An 18,656-nucleotide genomic window follows, 5' to 3' on the forward strand; every position below is an offset into this window, starting at 1 on the left:
ATCATCGCCAGCGGTACTTGTTAGAACAGCAGACTACAGAATCAGATCATTGCCTTGAGAGCCGAATTAATGTTCGTTGCCACTTGAAGTTCTCGAGTGGAACTTGCCAGGTTGACAGAATGTGCTGGGGCACTTGACAGATTCGAAATTAGAGCCGATTTTTATCTGTCACAGAAGCATTTCTTCAGAATCAGAAAACTACTCGGTAGAAAATCTTTGATTCATGGTCATTAGTATGCAAACGAAACGACGGTATCGCAATACGATAACCCCATCCAAGGAAGAGCAAATTAAGTGACAACTTCCGGGCCTCGTGCCCAAAACAAACCCCTAATTAGCACAACAATGTTTGACGTCATCCTGTCACAACCCCTCGGCGAAAGCACGGACGAGTACAATCAGAGCGGAGAACAATCGCACACCAACAAAGCGCCGGAAAAAGCCGCAGGCAAAATATTGCAATCTACCAGAGCCGTTGCATAATCCCATCGTCACCACCGCAAGACCAGCAACAATAGGGATTTAAATGAGTCCTCAATTATCTCGTTGACTCTTTTGCTCTACGGGCTACGGGCATTGTTCGGGTTCGGGGTGCGAATGGAATCCGATGACGGAATTAGCATCGAGAACCAGGCGAACGACGGTCGGTGGTCGAATAATGGTAAGTGAGAACAAAGTGGCCTTTCAATTTGAAGAACCCATCCAGTGGACCATTGAGGGAAAGCCGATGATGGTGCGTTCGATGTGAGTGGTTAAATACAATATGCTTCCTGATGAGCGATGACAATTGTTAGGAGATGAGGAGTCATTCGCCGGAGGCTTAGTAGCCAGAAGTCAGAAGGGAAAAGAAACCAAGGTGTGACAAACACTCTTGCAAAGTTGCACTCCACCTCATTTTACAATCGAAAAACAGACGTCCATAGCGCGGTAATCACCACCAATCCCCTTCTGCAATTCACCTCACCAAAAAGGAAAGCACCACCAAAGCGAAGAAACGCCAATAAGAAAACTTACTCAACCGCAACACTTATACTCATCGCACTCGTACAAACACACACACGGAATCGTTTCTCCCTTACTCGAAGCAATTCACCACACTCACTGCACACTTCGTTAGCGCGCGGCAAACACAACCGGCGCCCAACCAATCACGGCTCGGACTCTTATCCAATCAAGAGGCTGTTTATTCTATTCCCCTTGTCTCGTTTTACGCCGTCGTCATCCACCGCAGTCCGGGGCCAGCCAACCAACACCGAACGAAATCAGTGGTGAAGTGGTCTCTCGGTGGTGAATATTTTCACCCTCGCTCTCGCTGGGACAATCGGACACTTGTTACTTCGGGGTGAATGTATGCGGGCAAACGACACGTGCTCGCTTGCTTCGATCGACGGCAATGGGTGGTGAAATTCCGTGCAGGTTTTCTTTCTTCTTTCGACTGTCAGCGCACGATGGAAAAACGGAAAACTCATCATTTCCACTTGGGTACTGGTTAAGTGCGGTCGTGTTTTGGATTTTTTCCTGCATCTTCTGAAAGTTAGTGCCCGACTTGTTACCTACTAGCTGAATGAGTTGAGTGTCACGGTCTCGAAGTGTTAGTCGATTAGTAGTTACGGGAAACGTTCGGACGCTTCAACATGAGTTTGCAAACGTCAACGGTGAAATCGATCGCCACCACTCCATTCTCGATCAACGACATTCTAACAAGGTCTCGACGGGGTGGTGAATGTGACCGACGTAGTTCGGTGGAATCCTCCGGCAATGAGGAAGAACTTAGTGAACTTGCTAGGATGAAGTACTACAAAAGTGGTCCAGTGGGAACAAGCCCACGTTCGGTGGCAGATCATGCCGAGTTCTACGGGAAGCTTAACATGGCTGCTTACTATCACAACAATAACAACAACAACAGCTCATTCAATTTGGCCAGTTTGCATCCGTCTCTGCGGCGTGGATCGCTCGACTGCTTCATGGTTCCGGCGGAACATGGTGACCACAATTTGGACTCCCGGTGTCACAGTGAGGCTCGCGAGTGTGAAACAGAGCGGTACGAGAAGAGACCACGTGGTGGAAGTGAAGCGGACGAATGTTACCGAATGAAACCCGGTCGAAATGATAGCCCACTGGATATGAGGCGTTCGGCGGAGAACGATTCAGGTAACCATGGGAATCCTCAGTAAACAATTAGGCCTAATGGAAGGCTATTAGGCGTTCAAGCAGTTTAAAAAGCTTTTTGGTCTGACAAAAGGGTGGAACTAATGTAGTTTTCTGTGCACGTGACAAATTTTCATGAACCGATGAGTGAAGCCTTTCGAGTGGTTCAATGCTTTTAGTGGCAAAAAAACTGTTTGAATTGGTTATGTGTCATTTTTCTTTCCAAGGTTGTCATAGACTAATTCTCGAATGAATAAATTTTCTCAAAACTGATATACCATCCAAATTTAGTGACTCATCCATTTTGATCGACCCTGGAAATAAAACAAAATAGATTAGAAAAAGAGTAATACTTAACAAGTTACAAGTTAAAATTTTGAACGTCTTTGCAAGAATCAATTTCTGTATTTTTAAGGGATTGTTATTAAAATTTGAAATATTCAGCAAAACTAAGAAATTTTTTCTATGCCGCTTTGATTTATAATTCAATAAATTCATTTCCCCTTCCATCGAATTCACCAGATTGCGACTCACCGTCACCGTACGGTCCGCTATCATCGCTCCACGGTGGACCGTCTCTGACCACGGACGACCTCCCGGCCGCGGCAACTCGGAAGAAGCGTTCCCGTGCCGCCTTCAGCCATGCCCAGGTGTTCGAGCTGGAACGCCGTTTTGCTCAGCAACGCTATCTTTCCGGACCGGAACGTTCGGAGCTGGCGAAAAGCCTTCGGCTTACCGAAACACAGGTGAAAATATGGTTCCAAAATCGACGCTACAAAACCAAACGGAAGCAGATTCAGCAGCACGAGGCCGCACTGCTGAACGCGACCAAACGTGTCCCGGTGCAGGTGTTGGTCCGAGAGGACGGCAGCTACGGTGCGGCCGCCGTGTTGGCTGGTCAGCCGCATTACGCTTCCGGACTGGATCCGGCTCTGTTGAACGTTTATCGGCATCAGGTAGAGAGCTGCAGCAGCTTTGTTCGATTAAATCTAAATTTTAAACCTCATTTCTCGAAATTCCAAGATTCAGATGGCCTACGGAATGCCGGTTCCACCGATGCCATTCTCGTACTTCTACCCATCGAAGCTCCCAGGTACGATTCCGGCAATGGCAGCCGCCGCTGCGGTGGCATCATCCAAACAACCGCTGAACTTCTCAACCCGTTCTCCGATGGAACTGGGTATCGATGGAGCGGACCATGGCCGCCGATCGTCACCGAGGGATTTCGCAAAAAGTGACGAAGACCCCGCGGGATTTTCCAGAGAACGCAAATCGGCGGACCGAAGACGAGTCGACGAATCGGAACGGGAACGCTGCCACAGTCGGGACTGTGAAATGTTGTCCGGTGGTGAAGGTGAAGAATGTGAAAATGTGGAAATTGATTGAAGAAAAACGAGACGCGGTTGTTGACTTAGTTGTGTATATTTAGAAGATGAAAATAGTAAGCTAATTGAACCAAAGAAATCGAAGTACTTTAGCGGTAAGGCAGTAGTTAAAATCAAATGTACATACATCTTAACGGTAAGGAAAGTGTGACACTTTGAGCTTTAATGCAAGCAAGATATTGTTTCATAAAATACACAAACAGTAATAAATTGATTGTGGAATCAACGCCGTCTTTAATTTTTTTGGTGTGATGTTGAAACAATTATCCGAAATGGTCAAAAATTTACTTGAACGGATATTCTTCGCAGAAAGAATATCCGTTTGATATTTTACTATTTTTCTCGGTAGTCGGCTGCCCAGAGCTAAAACACATGATAATAGTATCCCAAAATTTTCACCCTTTAACTTTTAATATTGATGCAGCCAGAATCTATTGGTATTGTCAGGAAGGTTTACGATTTTTTACTTAAAAATTTCGAAACAATTGGTCGTCCAAAAGGTGAACTGGCTGGGTGCTTACAAGTTACTATCTCATGCCTCCTCGTGTGTCTTTGATAACATTTGGTCAATAGAACGGCGTTAGTAGAAGAATGAGAGGGTGCGAACTGGTTCGTATGTAATAACTCCTATGAAATGCAAGAATTATTTTAAATCCTTCAAATGGATCAACTATTTCGGATTGACTTCCGGTTGCTGATGTGAGTTTGAAAATCTTAGTTTGGTTTTAAATTGACGTCAATTTGACCAGTATTTTTCATCTTGTTTTTTTTTTCAAAAACCGTCTGTAAAATTCCTTGCATTATACATAAATTAGCATTTTCATCTCATCCCGGAATTATTCGACGTATAAAGCAAAATACGTCTTATGATTAACAGTAGCTGTTTTTGTATAAATGCTTTTTCTAATCTTTTTATTGGTGGTTTATGTAGGAAAACTACTCAGAAGTGTGCAATATCATACTATGTCCCAAGAAAGTAATTGGTTGGTTCGTAAGACTGGATGCAAACTGAGGTATTGGTAAGAAATGAAAATGGTAACTATTTATACAAAACTGAAGAACATGAACTAAATACGCGTCGATTGCTTGCCATTTGCAAGGGAACGAAAGTCTTTCTTTAATGTTTGAATCAATTTGATGCAACATTGCATTAAGGCGGGGCTGGTCGATGGATCGGTGATCTCGGAACACGGTTTGCTCTGCATACGAAACGGGTCATCGGAATTCGATTGAGTGAACACCTCTCTGAGTCCTGGACCAAAGTTATCTTTTTTCTGTAAACCGCTGTAACTGTATTGTAGTTTTCCACATTAAAACAATGAAACCGAAGCACTTCAACGTATCCTGAAAGTTGTTTATTAGTGAAAAATCCAGAGTGGTACAAAAATCGAAAGTGTGAAAAATATGTTTAATTTTCATTTAATTATTTTTTAATGCAAGAAATACATCTTCAAGAAGCAAATGTTCGGAAGCTATAGAAACAATTCCATTGTGGATACCAATTGATAGACGATGAGATATATTTAATACTGAACTTTGGACTTCCCTAGCAAGTACATATTTGCCTTCGGCTGGAAGAGATGAACAAAAATCGTTTTAGCTACTAAATTCAGTAGAATATATGATATGGTAGGCGATTTGCAACTGCAGACAAACAAAAAACTTAAGTTTTCGTAACAAATTAGTGTATGAACGCCGAATTCTACACGAAAGAGTGCCCGAGAAAACGAATGTTGCCCAGTGATGCCAGAATAAGTGTTCTGAAGACATGAATGAAGTAACGAACAGTGAAACAACAACCCTTCAACCGTTTCTAGGTGATAATGGGAACGTATTTCTATATAGAGAAAAAGTTTTTTGATCCACGAAGTGACCAATGGGTTGATGGGTTTAAACGAAAAAAAAGTGAAATTAGATTCCGCGAAAAAGAAGGGTGGGTACTGTCAAAGATACAGCCGGAAAGACGCGAATACGAATGAAACTTCTTCGATGTTAAACAATGGAGAGTTCGGTTTTTCTAGATTCCGACACGTCCGCTGAATATCGATGGAAATAACGGGCTATAATAAATGCGTCGAATACAAAATTCTGCACTGTAAACATGGTGAGTCAATCAAAAGAGGGATGATCAAAAAGTGTTGAACTGGCCTCGGCATCTGAAAGCTAAAGCAGTGCGTCTTATTAAATATATTGGTAAATAGAAACAAGTATTCCTACCTTTAGTGGCTGATGACAAATTGCCATGCCATGGAGTTTTTATGACTTTTATTTGATATAGGAAAGAACTTAACAGAATTAGACGGAGGGAATTTATAATTAGTTTGTTTTGATACCTGACCGTTGCTGTGAATCAATACAAAACAATTTCATCATAAGATTTTTACTATTAATCTCTAGGCAGCCGAATGCCGAAACTAAAAACTGAGTATATTTAAGATTATAGTAGAACAGTCGATTATTTGCAATATTTTTGGCACTGAAACAGTTTCAACAAAGAATAGTACTTACAGACAACTCGTAGTACTTTTAACACAATCTAATAAAATAAAATTATTTGATTATTTATCTGAATTAAAAATTTGCGCAAAAAATACCGTAGAACCTAGCATTAATCGCAACACTTTCTTCTTCCCGGGGAAATTGTTTTGCTTATTAAACTCAGAAAGCATCCTGATTAAGCACAGCCTCCGTACATGGTCATACTTCGCACGGTCGCTGTGTGTGGTTCAATTCTCGAGTCTCGCCTTTGTTGCATCATCCTGCGAGAAAATGCACACTAGCTGGATACTGACAGGTGAGTTTTAAGAAGTATCTCTATTTCACATTTCACAGAGTAGAGTTTCAATTGGCTGAATGGATAACTGAGCTATGAGGCTCTGGAGTACCTCAAGGGTGTCATTTAGGACCACTTATATTTTTACTCTATCTCAATGATCTGCACTTCTTACTGAAATAGTTCAAACTTTCGTTTGCGGATGACATTAAACTCTACCATCTGATTCGCTTTTTTCAAGCTCAATCGGATACATTCGCAACAGGATGGTATTATACGCCTCCAAATGTTCCGTCATATCACTTTCCCGCAGCCACTCAATCATTAGATATGATTAGAATCTTTCGCAAAATGTTCTTGAGCGTGAATCGTCCGTGAAGGATTTGGGAGTTATTTCTGATGACACACATGATTTGAACAATCACATTGACTACGTGATTTCGAAGGCATCGAAACTCTTAGGTTTCATTTTTCGGATCACCAACAATTTCATTAACATACACTGCTTGAAAACTCTTATCGACACTAGTGCGATCATCGCTTGAATATCGTTTGGTTACCTCATTATCAAACTGATATCGACCGTATCGAAGCTGTTCAACGCAAATTCATTAGGTTCGCACACCGAAATCTACCATTAAACCCTTCAAGTTATGAAGATCGTTGCCGACTTATCAAACGTTTACATGGTTCACATATTGGTTGCCCTGATCTCCTACGATTGGTAAATTTCGTAATCGAATAGTTACAGGGTTTCAGGGTTAGTGCAAAACAGCCTTAATTGTTAGTTTTAAACCGAAAATGTATCTGTTGGACCATTGTAATCTGTTGACACAAAAGATGAGAAGGTTTTATGCCTGCTGGAGAGAGAGATTGCTATATTTCATCTCCATCGGGCTATTCTCTGCTTTTCATAAATGAATAAATGAGTTCACGGGTCTTTAGAAATAGAATATAAACCTTCAAACCATGTCGAGTTGAATTTTTTTATATTTCGTCTTAGACTCATCAGTGCATAGCAGTTCAAATTGAACTGCTTAATGTAAACTTGGTAGTTCGATTTGAACCGCTAAGCAGACGTAAACGGTTATGTGCCCTAAGCACAAAATTAGGCTTACCCCTGAATGACTTGTCGACGTTTCGACCAATTTCGATAACTTTGTCAGGCTGTCAAATAAGATTTCAAGGAAAACCGATCATAACGTGTTAATATTTTATATATTTTACGTGTTTAATTAACCTTAAAATAAGCCTCTTTGCTTAATTTTCATTACCATACTTGATCCCAAACAACTGAGCTTAAGGTACTCAACAATATGTTCTCGGTTAAGAAACGATTAGATATTCAAGAATTGTTTAACTCAAATTATATCCCAAAACTATGGAAAAGAACCTATTAACGAAACAAATTGGCCGTAAAACGCCAAGTACCTAGAGCGCCCGGAGCCGTGCGGTCGCGGTGACGCCGGAGACGCGAGTCAGGTCAGCGAAACCACTTAGGCCTGTCAAAACATAGAACCACCCACCCACACGTAAACAATACATTGGAAAAAAATCGATAATTTATCTGCCACTTCAGCAGCCCCGAACTCAGACTTCGGTGGTGGTCAAGTGGTTGTCATTGTTTCCACATAATTCTACCAAAAGACCTACCACCGTCCGTTTATTCTAAAGACGTTGTCAGTGTCTGTTCAGAGACAGATATGAGACAGTTTTAAGTGGCTATTTAGTCGCCATTCGTCAAAACCGCACAGAACTACTCCACATCTGGTGTTCGGACGCGCGACGCCTGGCCTGCCGAGCTACGATTCGCGTCTGGCTTGACAGTCAAAATTGTCGTATTTCGCACTATGACATCTGGTTTGTTTAGGTTTGGTTCTTTTCCAAACGAAACGACGTATTTGACGTACGGTGAAAAAGTATACAAGCATGTGTAAAAGGATTAGGTTTCAAACGGTGGGATGCGCATTAGAGCCTGTAATTGGATTGATTCGAAGTATTACTATTTGTTTACACTACTGGAAAATCAGAACTGCACGAGTCCAACCGGTGAAGAGTGCTTCTGTCTGACACTTCAAGTAGTGCCATAAACAAAAATTCTGTTCAGGACCCTACGCAACCGAATTTCAGTTACAGATCTGTGGTTCGATCTCTAACACACACACAAAAAAAAATCTTCGATGCAGCAAAGTAGCAAAACTATTTCCTCCAAACGACGCTGCCTCGAAAATATAAATCTTACTCTTAAGTGTTGCCAAAGAGCAGCACAACCAGACTTAGCAACCACTTCAACCGGTCGACACACAACCCAACGGACGTCGCGAGCGTCGAACGTCGACGGATTGAGGTTACATTCCCGTCTGCCGGGGCGCCAATCGGAGCCAATCAACGTGGATTGGATCCATCTTCGATCGGTCGTCGAGAAGAGGAAAATTTAGAGCAGCTTAGATAACGAGAAGGCAATCGCTCGGTGGAACGAGGTAGCTCGGTTCGATTTTGGGAGGGGAAAATTTCGCATCTTCACAAGACCTTTACTCACCAGCTGCTGTTGTTGCTGCCGGTGCCTAATGGAGCTGAAGTGGATTTCGGAATATTTTCCTAATATCAAACGTGCGCGGGTCAAAGATGAAGCTCTTGAAAAATTATTGCACTTGCGGAACGATGATCGGATTGCAGCCCGCTGGTTGGCCCCAAATCGGCGAACGATGGACCGCACTTAAGTGCTAAAATTGGTGGAGGGATTTTGAAATGATGCAGAAGCTAGTTTTCGGGTTGGTTTTTTTCAGTTTTTTTGTATTCACTAGCTTATATTTGTCGACATTCGGTTTGGTGAGGTAGGACTAATAATCTTCATACTTTTAATTTGATCCGAACTTTGTGTTTGTAGTTCTCGAAGGTTACCGACGTTTTTTACAGGTATGGTCCCTCTTTGCCTAACACAACGTAGAAAGGAATGTAGTTTCAAAACCCTAAAACGAATCTAAATTTGCTCCTTCAATCAACTATTTTTGACAAAAAAATGTGTTTAGTTAGCGTTAAATAAACTTTTACCGTGAAAACTTTTCTATTCTTCAGTATGTCCTCCAAGATTTTGATGTCCTTTGTAAAAAAACATGTCAAGGCCTTCAAAATAGGCTTCCGTTTTGGCAATGACTTCAGCATTCTAGGAAAATTTCTTTCCCTGAAGAAACCTTTTCAGGTTTGGAAATAGATAATAGTCGCTGGGGGCCAGGTCGGGAGAATCCGGGGGATGGTGGACCAATCCGTCTGGTGCGTCTTTTCCATAGCTTGAAATAAACTAGAACCCGTCTGACACGAAATGTCATGAAATTTGGTATTGGACCGTCTAGAGGCTTGTTCTCAACAAAAAATATACACGGTTCGAAACTACTCGCGTCTTTTTTGTGAGAGGCCCGGGACTTTTCATCCCATCTAGCATACGAACACGATTTAGTCGATGTCAGTCTTTGTGCTTGTTTTTTTTTTAATAATGATTCCAAATATATATATATATATATATATATATATATATATATATATATATATATATATATATATATATATATATATATATATATATATATATATATATATATATATATATATATATATATATATATATATCTATCTATATATATATATATATATATATATATATATATATATATATATATATATATATATATATATATATATATATATATATATATATATATATATATATATATATATATATATATCGTGAAATTTTCTTCACGTGTTTAAGTCTTCAAACGGATAAGTAAATGAATCTTCGAATAATATTCAATTTAGAACTTGTAGTGCCTGCTCTAACTGAACGGATGGGAATTATCCTGAAAGGTAACCTCACTGATAATGGAATTCAATGCAAAGATGTTGGCCGACCGGGAAGTGAAAATTTTGTTTGGACTTCAGCTAAAAAGATCTACAAGTTTGGATCAAGTTGATACTTATACGAACGGTTTGAAGAATTTCACAAAACTTTGTATTTGAACATAAGCTATTAAGATTTCCTATCTTTTTCGCACTCCTACCACAGACTAACAGACATGACAGTATGAGTAAATTCTTATAAAAATAATTTTTCGTGATGCACTAGTTCCACCTATATTGTACTGCGCGAACTATTTACTATCGGTACACCCCTTGTGTTATGTAAAAGTTTATTTCCTAGTTGGTTTCCCCTCGTTTGTCAACACCGATCAGCTGCTTGCAGGGATGCCTGATTTCATCAAAATATTTGAAAATGAATCGTCACTATAAATTATTGGATTACGTTGATAATATATTTAACTTTTTCGCGATGTTGGAAGGTAACCATTTATTTGACTCAACGTTGTTCATCTAGACTATTTTTTATTGTGTTGGTAGTTTTTACCCGAATTTAAGTGGCGGCAGACCAGAAGCAAGTAAATATTGTAACAAAACGGGTTCGATTTTGTGTTGCGTTTGAGGATGAGAAGTAGGCACAATTATGTAAATAGTTTTGGCAATATATATTAAATCTGTATCCTGCATGAAATTAGCATGGACGTATACAAATAAATACATCACAGGTAATTCTGTTTGAATGGCAACTCTGTTGGCAAATGAAAAAAATGAACACAGTCTAGATGACAGCCGGATGTTTTTGATAAGGTAACGTGGCGCCATCATGACAAATGTGAGTACTGTCCCAAATAAAGGAATATTCGAAATGACCGTTAAAATGATTGAAGAATCCAATTTGAGTGTCCTGTCTGTTAGTCTGTGCTCCTACTTCATACACTCATCTCCCTCTGGAACACGTTGGTCAATAAGTCTCCGGTCTGACAGACAGATGGCGTCACTTCTTGAAAATCCCTCCAATGTTGAGTAGACATCTTTCAGATGTTATATGTCAATATTACATAACATCCCGTTAATTGGTGTTTTGTTCATTGTGCTTTAAGTGGGGATTTGTTTTGAAAATTTGAAACAATAGACTTTTTGTCGTGAATACGACTTACTTTACTATGGGGCGCCTTTTCAAAATTTACCCTCTGAAAGAGTGATAAATTTTTGATCGTGAATATCTACTGTTGTATCTAATGAATCAACATAATTCTTGCTACATGCCATCGGAAATATGATCACAATTTTATGATAAAATTTTCAGTTGTGTGACATATTCTCAAATAGTTCAAAATTAAACTTTTCTGAAATGTTTGGTATAAACGAGAATCAAAGAGGATAATCCATAAGGCGCGTTTGCCTTTCTCGTATTTTGAAAGCTCATAGCTCAATGATCTGTGGAAGGATTTATATAATCTAACTACCAATAGAATCGAAAAACCTGTTTGATTTAACCCATGACAGCACCAGTCAATCAGAACGCGAAATGTCTGCATCTATACAAGAGCATCCATATAAAAGTTGAGTGGTTCATTTTTTCTACCATTTGCTGAGCAATTGTTCCCGAAACAAGACACACACGAGTGCAACATCGAGAACCTGTCGTCTCACTGTTTCCCGTTCTGTGAACAGGAAAAGGAAATTCGGCAAAGGGTCTGTCCGTACACCGCTGCCAGTAGCAGGTATAAAATGAAATGTGATGTGAGAAATAGCGTCATTTAAGTTAAAGCAGCTATTCTGAACTTACGAGACACCGTCAGCACGATGACACCGAAAACCGGTAGAAAGGCAGAAAAAAGTCCAGCAAGGCCCATTCAAAGCACTTTTCTGTGCTTTTCAGACAATTCAAAGCACTTTTCAGTGCTAAAGATCATCATAAAGTACTCGTTGAATTTTGTCGCTTTCCTATCATTTTCTGAACAACTGTTGCCGAAACAAGACACACTCAAGAACCATCTCAGATCTAAATGCAGATCTTGTTGATTGTGACAATTCAAGGCACTTTTTAGTGCCCCAGATTATCATAAAGAGTTAATTAAATTTTCAACATTTCCTACCAAAAGATTCATCAAGAAGGAAATTAAAATAATTTGTACCGTCACTAACACATTCAATTACGAACGGCAATGCGAAAGTGGAAGTGATGATGTTGAACACATCTTTATACTAGTATGGGGTTGTGTGAAAATATGCCATGCGAAACAGGGTTGCCATATATACAGATTAATCTGTATTATTATTATTATTATTATCGTCGGTACATTTCATATCAGGCCATTGCAATTGTCTCGTACTGAAATTTCGAGAAGAATCAGATATCTTCGAACTTCATAGTTTCAATAAAAATAAACTACAAATTTAATGTAACTAATCTGTACTTTAATGTAGGTGCATCGCTTCAAACTCTATTAGTGAAAAAGGGGAAAGCTTGCACAATTCATACAATCAATCAACTAACTGATATTCGTAAAAGTGATGAGAGCGTGCCAGTTTTTTCGTATTCACGACATCCAGTTATGTCTCTGACATTACCCACCCGTCTTTTTTTCTTTGGTGTTTTGATAAAATACAATAGCCAAGAAATAGCTTGATAATCACACGCTCTGGTTATCCAAAACGGGGCTGTTATTTCCGTTAATCGTCTCAAAAGCTCATTACGGCATGATGGGAAATCAAAAAGTTGAATGACATAGTTGACATCGAAAATATATAAATAGCAAGCGTATTTACATACATTTGCATAAGGACTCGAATGTAAAAACATTTTTCAAAAAATTGGTAATATTACACTTGGGTGTTGAACCGTCAGGTCGGAGGTAGCAGTTCAACATAAACTGCTACGAACTGATGAGTTTAAGACGAAACGTAAATTCAAATGAGGGAATCAAGGTTATAGGGTGTTCAAATTGTTCATATGGATTCAATTCTTATAGACTCAAAAAACAATGTATTTACGTGCTAAATTTCGTTTACCACTTTCCTCTCCTTCGAACGTCAGTTTCCCTTGATCAGGATTTCGCTGACAACTGTTTTCGCATCTCCACGAGGTTCTGCTTGACGATGGCCTCCGGTTTTGCTATCGGGCTCTGAAGCTCTGACGTGTCGGGAGGGTTTATGTTCTTGAGTACAGCCTGGACGTTATTTGTGGCATATCAGCCTTTTTTCCGTAATGGCATGATGCCAAATCCTACCAAAACAGAATTGTTGCTACTGCAACGTTTTTCCATGCGCTTCAGCCTGCTATAAAGGATATTTTTCTAGAATTTCAACAGCTCTCATTGTTACATTTTTGCTTTTTTAGATTCCGAATAATATTTAGATTCAAAGCCAGCCATCAATTTCATCATCCTGTAGCGCGTAATCAAACTTCGTCTGCACATTTGCTGTTGAATTTTGTAATCATCACCAATCAGGTATGACGATCAGCTCATTAGGCGATTTGTTACTCAGGGGGTATTTATAATGATGATTACTGACAATAAACAATACGTATGAAAACCGAACAGATTTAAGCGAATGATTTTAAAGATTTAGCAAACAGCAAATATTCCCCCATCAGAAAATGGAAATGTTCTTTGTGATCCAAGTACCAGATTTATCTTTATGGCTCGGAAACAAACCCGAAGCTTGTACTTGAACTTGTCCATTTGTGATTTCAAATAATATTCATAACACTAAACAAACAGCACTTTCGACAGGAAAACCAGCTCCTCCTCGACACATACGACGACGAGTTCGCCCCCTTGACTTTTCCCCGCGAAATATTTCCTTCAATCGAACCCATCCTTTTCGGGTTTTCTGATTTTTCTATTCGAGACAACAAACAACGGCAACAAAGTGCTTTTTCGCCCAGTTTCAAACGAGTCTAAATTGAATACGCAAACAAACATAAACATAAACAACACTGGCAAGACCTTTTCCGAAGCGCGCACATGTGCTCATGGCTCACTTTGGGAAATCTCGTCATCGCCGTGTTCCAACACCCGATCGCTCAATCCACCCAATCCAATTTCAATCTCAGGTTGGTGGAAAATCGTAACCCGTCACCGCCGTCGCCGTCGCCGTCACCATCGTCACCACAGTGTTTCTCGTTTTCCAATGCCGGAAAAGGCTTGAAAGCGACCGACCGACCGACCGAAATCACAGTCGTCGAAACATCGGTAAACAAAGCAGGCGACGATCAACGAATTCTATTTGGATTTCCAACAGAACTCCGGAGTCTGAGCACCACCAAGAGTAGGCACTCGGAAGCCGTTGTCGTCCTATGCCTCCTACTACTACTCGACCGTATTATGTTTTATTGACGGGGAAAATTGTAAATTGCTGTATTGAATTACAACACCAATAACAACAACAATAACAACATCTGATTCCACTGATTCTGACTGACAATGGAGTGAAAGGGAAGCCCTCTTTGACGAGGCTTCTGACTGAAACACAAGGCGACGGAGTTTATTCCCCGCGTTTGTCTAAATATTTATCTTTGCTTCTTGCCGCACCGTGAGCAATCGAGCAAGGGGAAAGGGGAACAAGGTGGATGAGGGTCGGTAGGTAGCCAGCCAGCCAGCTAGGGAAACTCTATTCTCGCGAAGAACAGCAATTAAAGGATAATCTAGCGTTAACAGTTATTTAGATTTAGTTATTTCTCGAGGGCAAAACGAGAACGTGGGCAGGAGAAAATGCGGCCGTAAAAAGGCTTGAGAGTAAATACACAGTCGAGTAACGGGCAAGTGTTCTATTGTGAACTTTATTATAAATGGAAGTAATTCGAGAGTCGAAGCCGAACAGAAAAAAAACTGACCTAATGATCGGAGGTTAAGAACTGAGAGCTGTTTGTGTCCTATCCGACGTTTCGGCCTTTGGTATGGGCCGTTTTCAAGGAAAACTAGTCTATTGTTTCTAGTCAAAACGACATTTTAAACAATCTAACCGCTAGACTTCACTTTTGTATTCAAAGCCGGCGAACGACTAAAATCGTGTGTAAATAAACGATATAAAAAAAACCGCGAGACTTTCTTTCCCTTAAGAATAACCTGCACCGAAGACCGAAACGTCGGATAACAAGCCACACAATAGGTAAAAGCAAAATAGAACCCAATCGACTGCACAGAGTGTACACGTACGGTGCGCTGTTTCATCGAGTTGCCTCTGCATCTCCAGATTAGCTCAATGGGCAGAGCACTTCCACGCAGGTTTATTTACATTCTCTGGAGAATACTAATTGAATGTTTATTTTTGATATTTCATCAACTGGGGAAAAGTTGTAGGGATTTGATACTAAAATATCATATCTGTATGTCACACAGAGTCTCGTTCTAGATTATTTCTTATTAATGCACGAAGAAATCGCCGAGCCAAAGTCCGATGTGAAAATTGCTTCACGAAATTACTTCCAGGTCGAGATTCGAGCAAAGGAATGTTTTTGACCATGTTCGACAGCTTCTTAGTAAGTTCGTGATTGTGTTTCTAAAGCTGATTTTCATAGAACTATTATGACATTGCTTACGACTTTGTTCACACCTTGATTCTTTCATAAACCAGGAAATCTTGTCAGTTTGGACTTTCGTTTGAATAAAGCTTTTGCAAGAAATTCCGCTCGTATTTCTAAATCAAATTCAAGTTCCTGTTGCATTTCGATAGTCAGTTCCGTTACCAGAACAACAAATTGTATTCCGATGCTTCCATCAACGCCCTACCGAGGAGCCCCACCCAAACGCACACCTTGCTTCAAATGGATTCAAACTCTTTCAGACAAGTTTTCGATCTTTTACCCGGCTGTACACAGTTCGCAAAATTGTTGTGATTTTACATCCTAAAAGATGCACATAATTGGAGCGTCGTATTTCACACAAATCTGTATTCATGAACATGTCAAATTGTGTGATTCGAAAATTACATGGCTCGAAATCGACTGAAATATAAAACAAAAGTAGTATCGATAGTAATAGCGCGACTTGAACCGTGAAACGTTAGATCACAAAGCACGTCCGTTAATCGACTGGCACAGCCACAGAAGCACATATCTGGTTTTTTTTAAATAATTGATACATATACATATTCCCATATAGCGTCATTTGGTATTTGAGTGCCAATTACACTCGGAACCTAGAAAACTCTGCACGAATGGAACATTGTGTCATTTGACAAATTAAGTTTTTAAAAATTGTATTGTTTGCAGTGTTGTAAAATTCTTTTTTTTGTGTAGATTTCATAGCAGTAAAAAATATGAAAAGGATTTTTTATAGTTACAGCCGAAAAGCCAAGTTTTATGATTTTTCTGTAATTTAATGGCAGTTTTAGAAAATTCAAATTTTTGTGTGAAAAAAAATAGAAAACCTACAGTAACAAATTTTCTATTTTTGTTTCACACAAAAATTTAAATTTTCTAAAATTGCTATTTTTGTTTCAAATTTCAAATACACAGAATTGAAAAAAATATAATTGAACTAAACTCAATTTGAAAATTTAACCCTTTAACCCTTTTCTATGTTAGTTACATTTTTTTTTTGTAATTTTTTAGCATTTATTTTTTAGATACACACTAATTTTAGCCACGCACTGATTTTAGTTTAATACTTGATGTCATCTTTTGTACAGAATAGCTAAATCAACCTTTTCAGTGTATTTTCCCCATTTGTGCTGCATTGAATGATTGTCTTTGATGCTGTCACGTATCTTTGGGGAGATCCCTTTGCCATAATTTCAATACTTTTCAAAGGAACCAGACTCAGGTTTAATTGAATGATTGAAGATGATGACGACTTCGATCTTTTCAAACTAATCCAGGGTCTTCAGAAGATAGGAATTGTGTGGCCCAATGAAAAGTTAATATTGTGTGATTGCAAAATTCCTTGATAAGAAATTTATTAAAAAAAAAAATATTGATAACGACAGCGGTGTTTTGAACCGAGAAACATTGGATCACAAAATACGTCCGTTTTCCAATTGAGCCACAGAAGCGTACACATTTGCGTGGCTGGTAATTTAATAGTGCAAATAAATTCCTCTAATTACACTTGCTAGCCGAATACAAATTACAGACTGTACCGGTAAAATTCATTCTAATACAACATTAAGTCACTGCAAATGGAATTTCGCGTCGTTTGACAAATTAGGCCTTTGTCAATTAGGTCACCTGTAAATTCTGGTTTTATTTGTGTAGGTATCAGTATTCTGTTCTTGATATGACAAATACAAAACTTTTTTGACCACAGGAACAAAATGCTTGCCAAATAAGTTATTTATACTGGAATTTGGTAAGTTTTTTGTACCAAAATTTCTCGAGGACATTTAGGGACCTACCAGAAATGAAACTCTTCTGGCATTAAATCTGATTTGGATCACATTTCGTAGTACATGATGATGGAATCACAATGTTTTATAACTGTTCAATAAATGTTATTATTGCAATTTAAATCTTATGGTACACGTCAAAATTTTCAATCCAACCTTTGAAATTCATGTTGTAGTTGACTGAAAAGTTCTATGGGTTTAAGTCAAAATCATTGTAGATAGTCCGGAATTTCGCCTCAAGGATATGATAACTTTTCTTAGTGCTTCCTTGTCTCTAGAAAATTTATTGCCGTTAAACAATTTAGCTCGATCGTCAGTTTGAGACTTTTTAAAGAGTCAACGTTGGATCTTGCAATTCTGATCGATTTTGAAATATTTTTCGAATACTAAACAAGATTGTCGCAGTAAAAGTTCAAAATTATACCCACTTTTCTTGTCGATTCTTCAGAAACTGTAGCATGTAACACATCACTTTTGACTTTTTTTACGTTTATCACCCAATCCATTAGCCCTTAACTTTCTAATGATGTTGTTAGTTTTACGTCAATATTTTTTTGAGCTATTTCATCAGATATTTCAACCTGGTCGGAATTCTGTGATAAACGGCGTCGAGCTACAAGCACCAAAATATGGCAATTTTCTGCATCGATAAATAATATGAACCTGATGCATTTTAGGAGAAAGCTTTGTGAACCACAAAAAAAGCAGAAGCTTCGCATTAAAGAAAAACGTACTCGACCTTGCTTAGCAGGGGAGACATTCAACAAGTCGGTTCTTTTAAGACCCCAGTAATCGATCTCGGACTGTTTTTAAATCTGTCGTACATCGAAATGCTAGTGTCAGTATTAATCTCAATCCCACCATTTGCAGCTCTGCAATCAAACAAGTTTTGTTCCCGTAAGCCCCGCCTTTTAGACTGTAAACATATAATGATGCAGTATTTAAAGAGAGCATTTTCTTCATTCTGCTTGATCCAGTATTGCTTCATTTCGAACTGTTCTATGGCCGAGCAACTCTTTGGTTTTTTTTCCTGTTCCACCGTGTTTCAATGTGCACAGTAAAAATAATTAAATTTACACAATATGTAAATTTGAACAGCAGTTGAATCTTATTTTGAAAATTTGATTGAAAACAATCGACGATCTAAAACTAAATTGAAATTT

The 18,656-nt window shown here is 39.1% G+C and overlaps 1 protein-coding gene across 1 annotated transcript; it reads left to right on the top strand.

Moving 5' to 3' along the window:
* The first annotated feature begins 1,467 nt into the window (after window positions 1-1,467).
* Window positions 1,468-3,675, top strand: LOC131431307 (homeobox protein bagpipe). Its single transcript, XM_058596978.1, has 3 exons — window positions 1,468-2,151; window positions 2,671-3,104; window positions 3,172-3,675. Exons 1-3 carry the CDS (start codon window positions 1,635-1,637, stop codon window positions 3,532-3,534), a joined length of 1,314 nt encoding a protein of 437 aa, XP_058452961.1. The 5' UTR covers window positions 1,468-1,634; the 3' UTR covers window positions 3,535-3,675.
* Window positions 3,676-18,656: the final 14,981 nt, after the last annotated feature.

Source organism: Malaya genurostris, chromosome 1 (genome assembly GCF_030247185.1).
Source record: "Malaya genurostris strain Urasoe2022 chromosome 1, Malgen_1.1, whole genome shotgun sequence".
Classification (NCBI taxonomy): Eukaryota; Metazoa; Arthropoda; class Insecta; order Diptera; family Culicidae; genus Malaya; species Malaya genurostris.

Bases quoted from the DNA above. Each gene is read 5' to 3' on its own strand.
- LOC131431307 (XM_058596978.1), top strand. From the start codon at position 1,635: ATGAGTTTGCAAACGTCAACGGTGAAATCGATCGCCACCACTCCATTC. The intron at 2,152-2,670 runs GTAACCATGGGA...CGAATTCACCAG, and splicing joins TTCGGCGGAGAACGATTCAG to ATTGCGACTCACCGTCACCG. The intron at 3,105-3,171 runs GTAGAGAGCTGC...CGAAATTCCAAG, and splicing joins TGAACGTTTATCGGCATCAG to ATTCAGATGGCCTACGGAAT.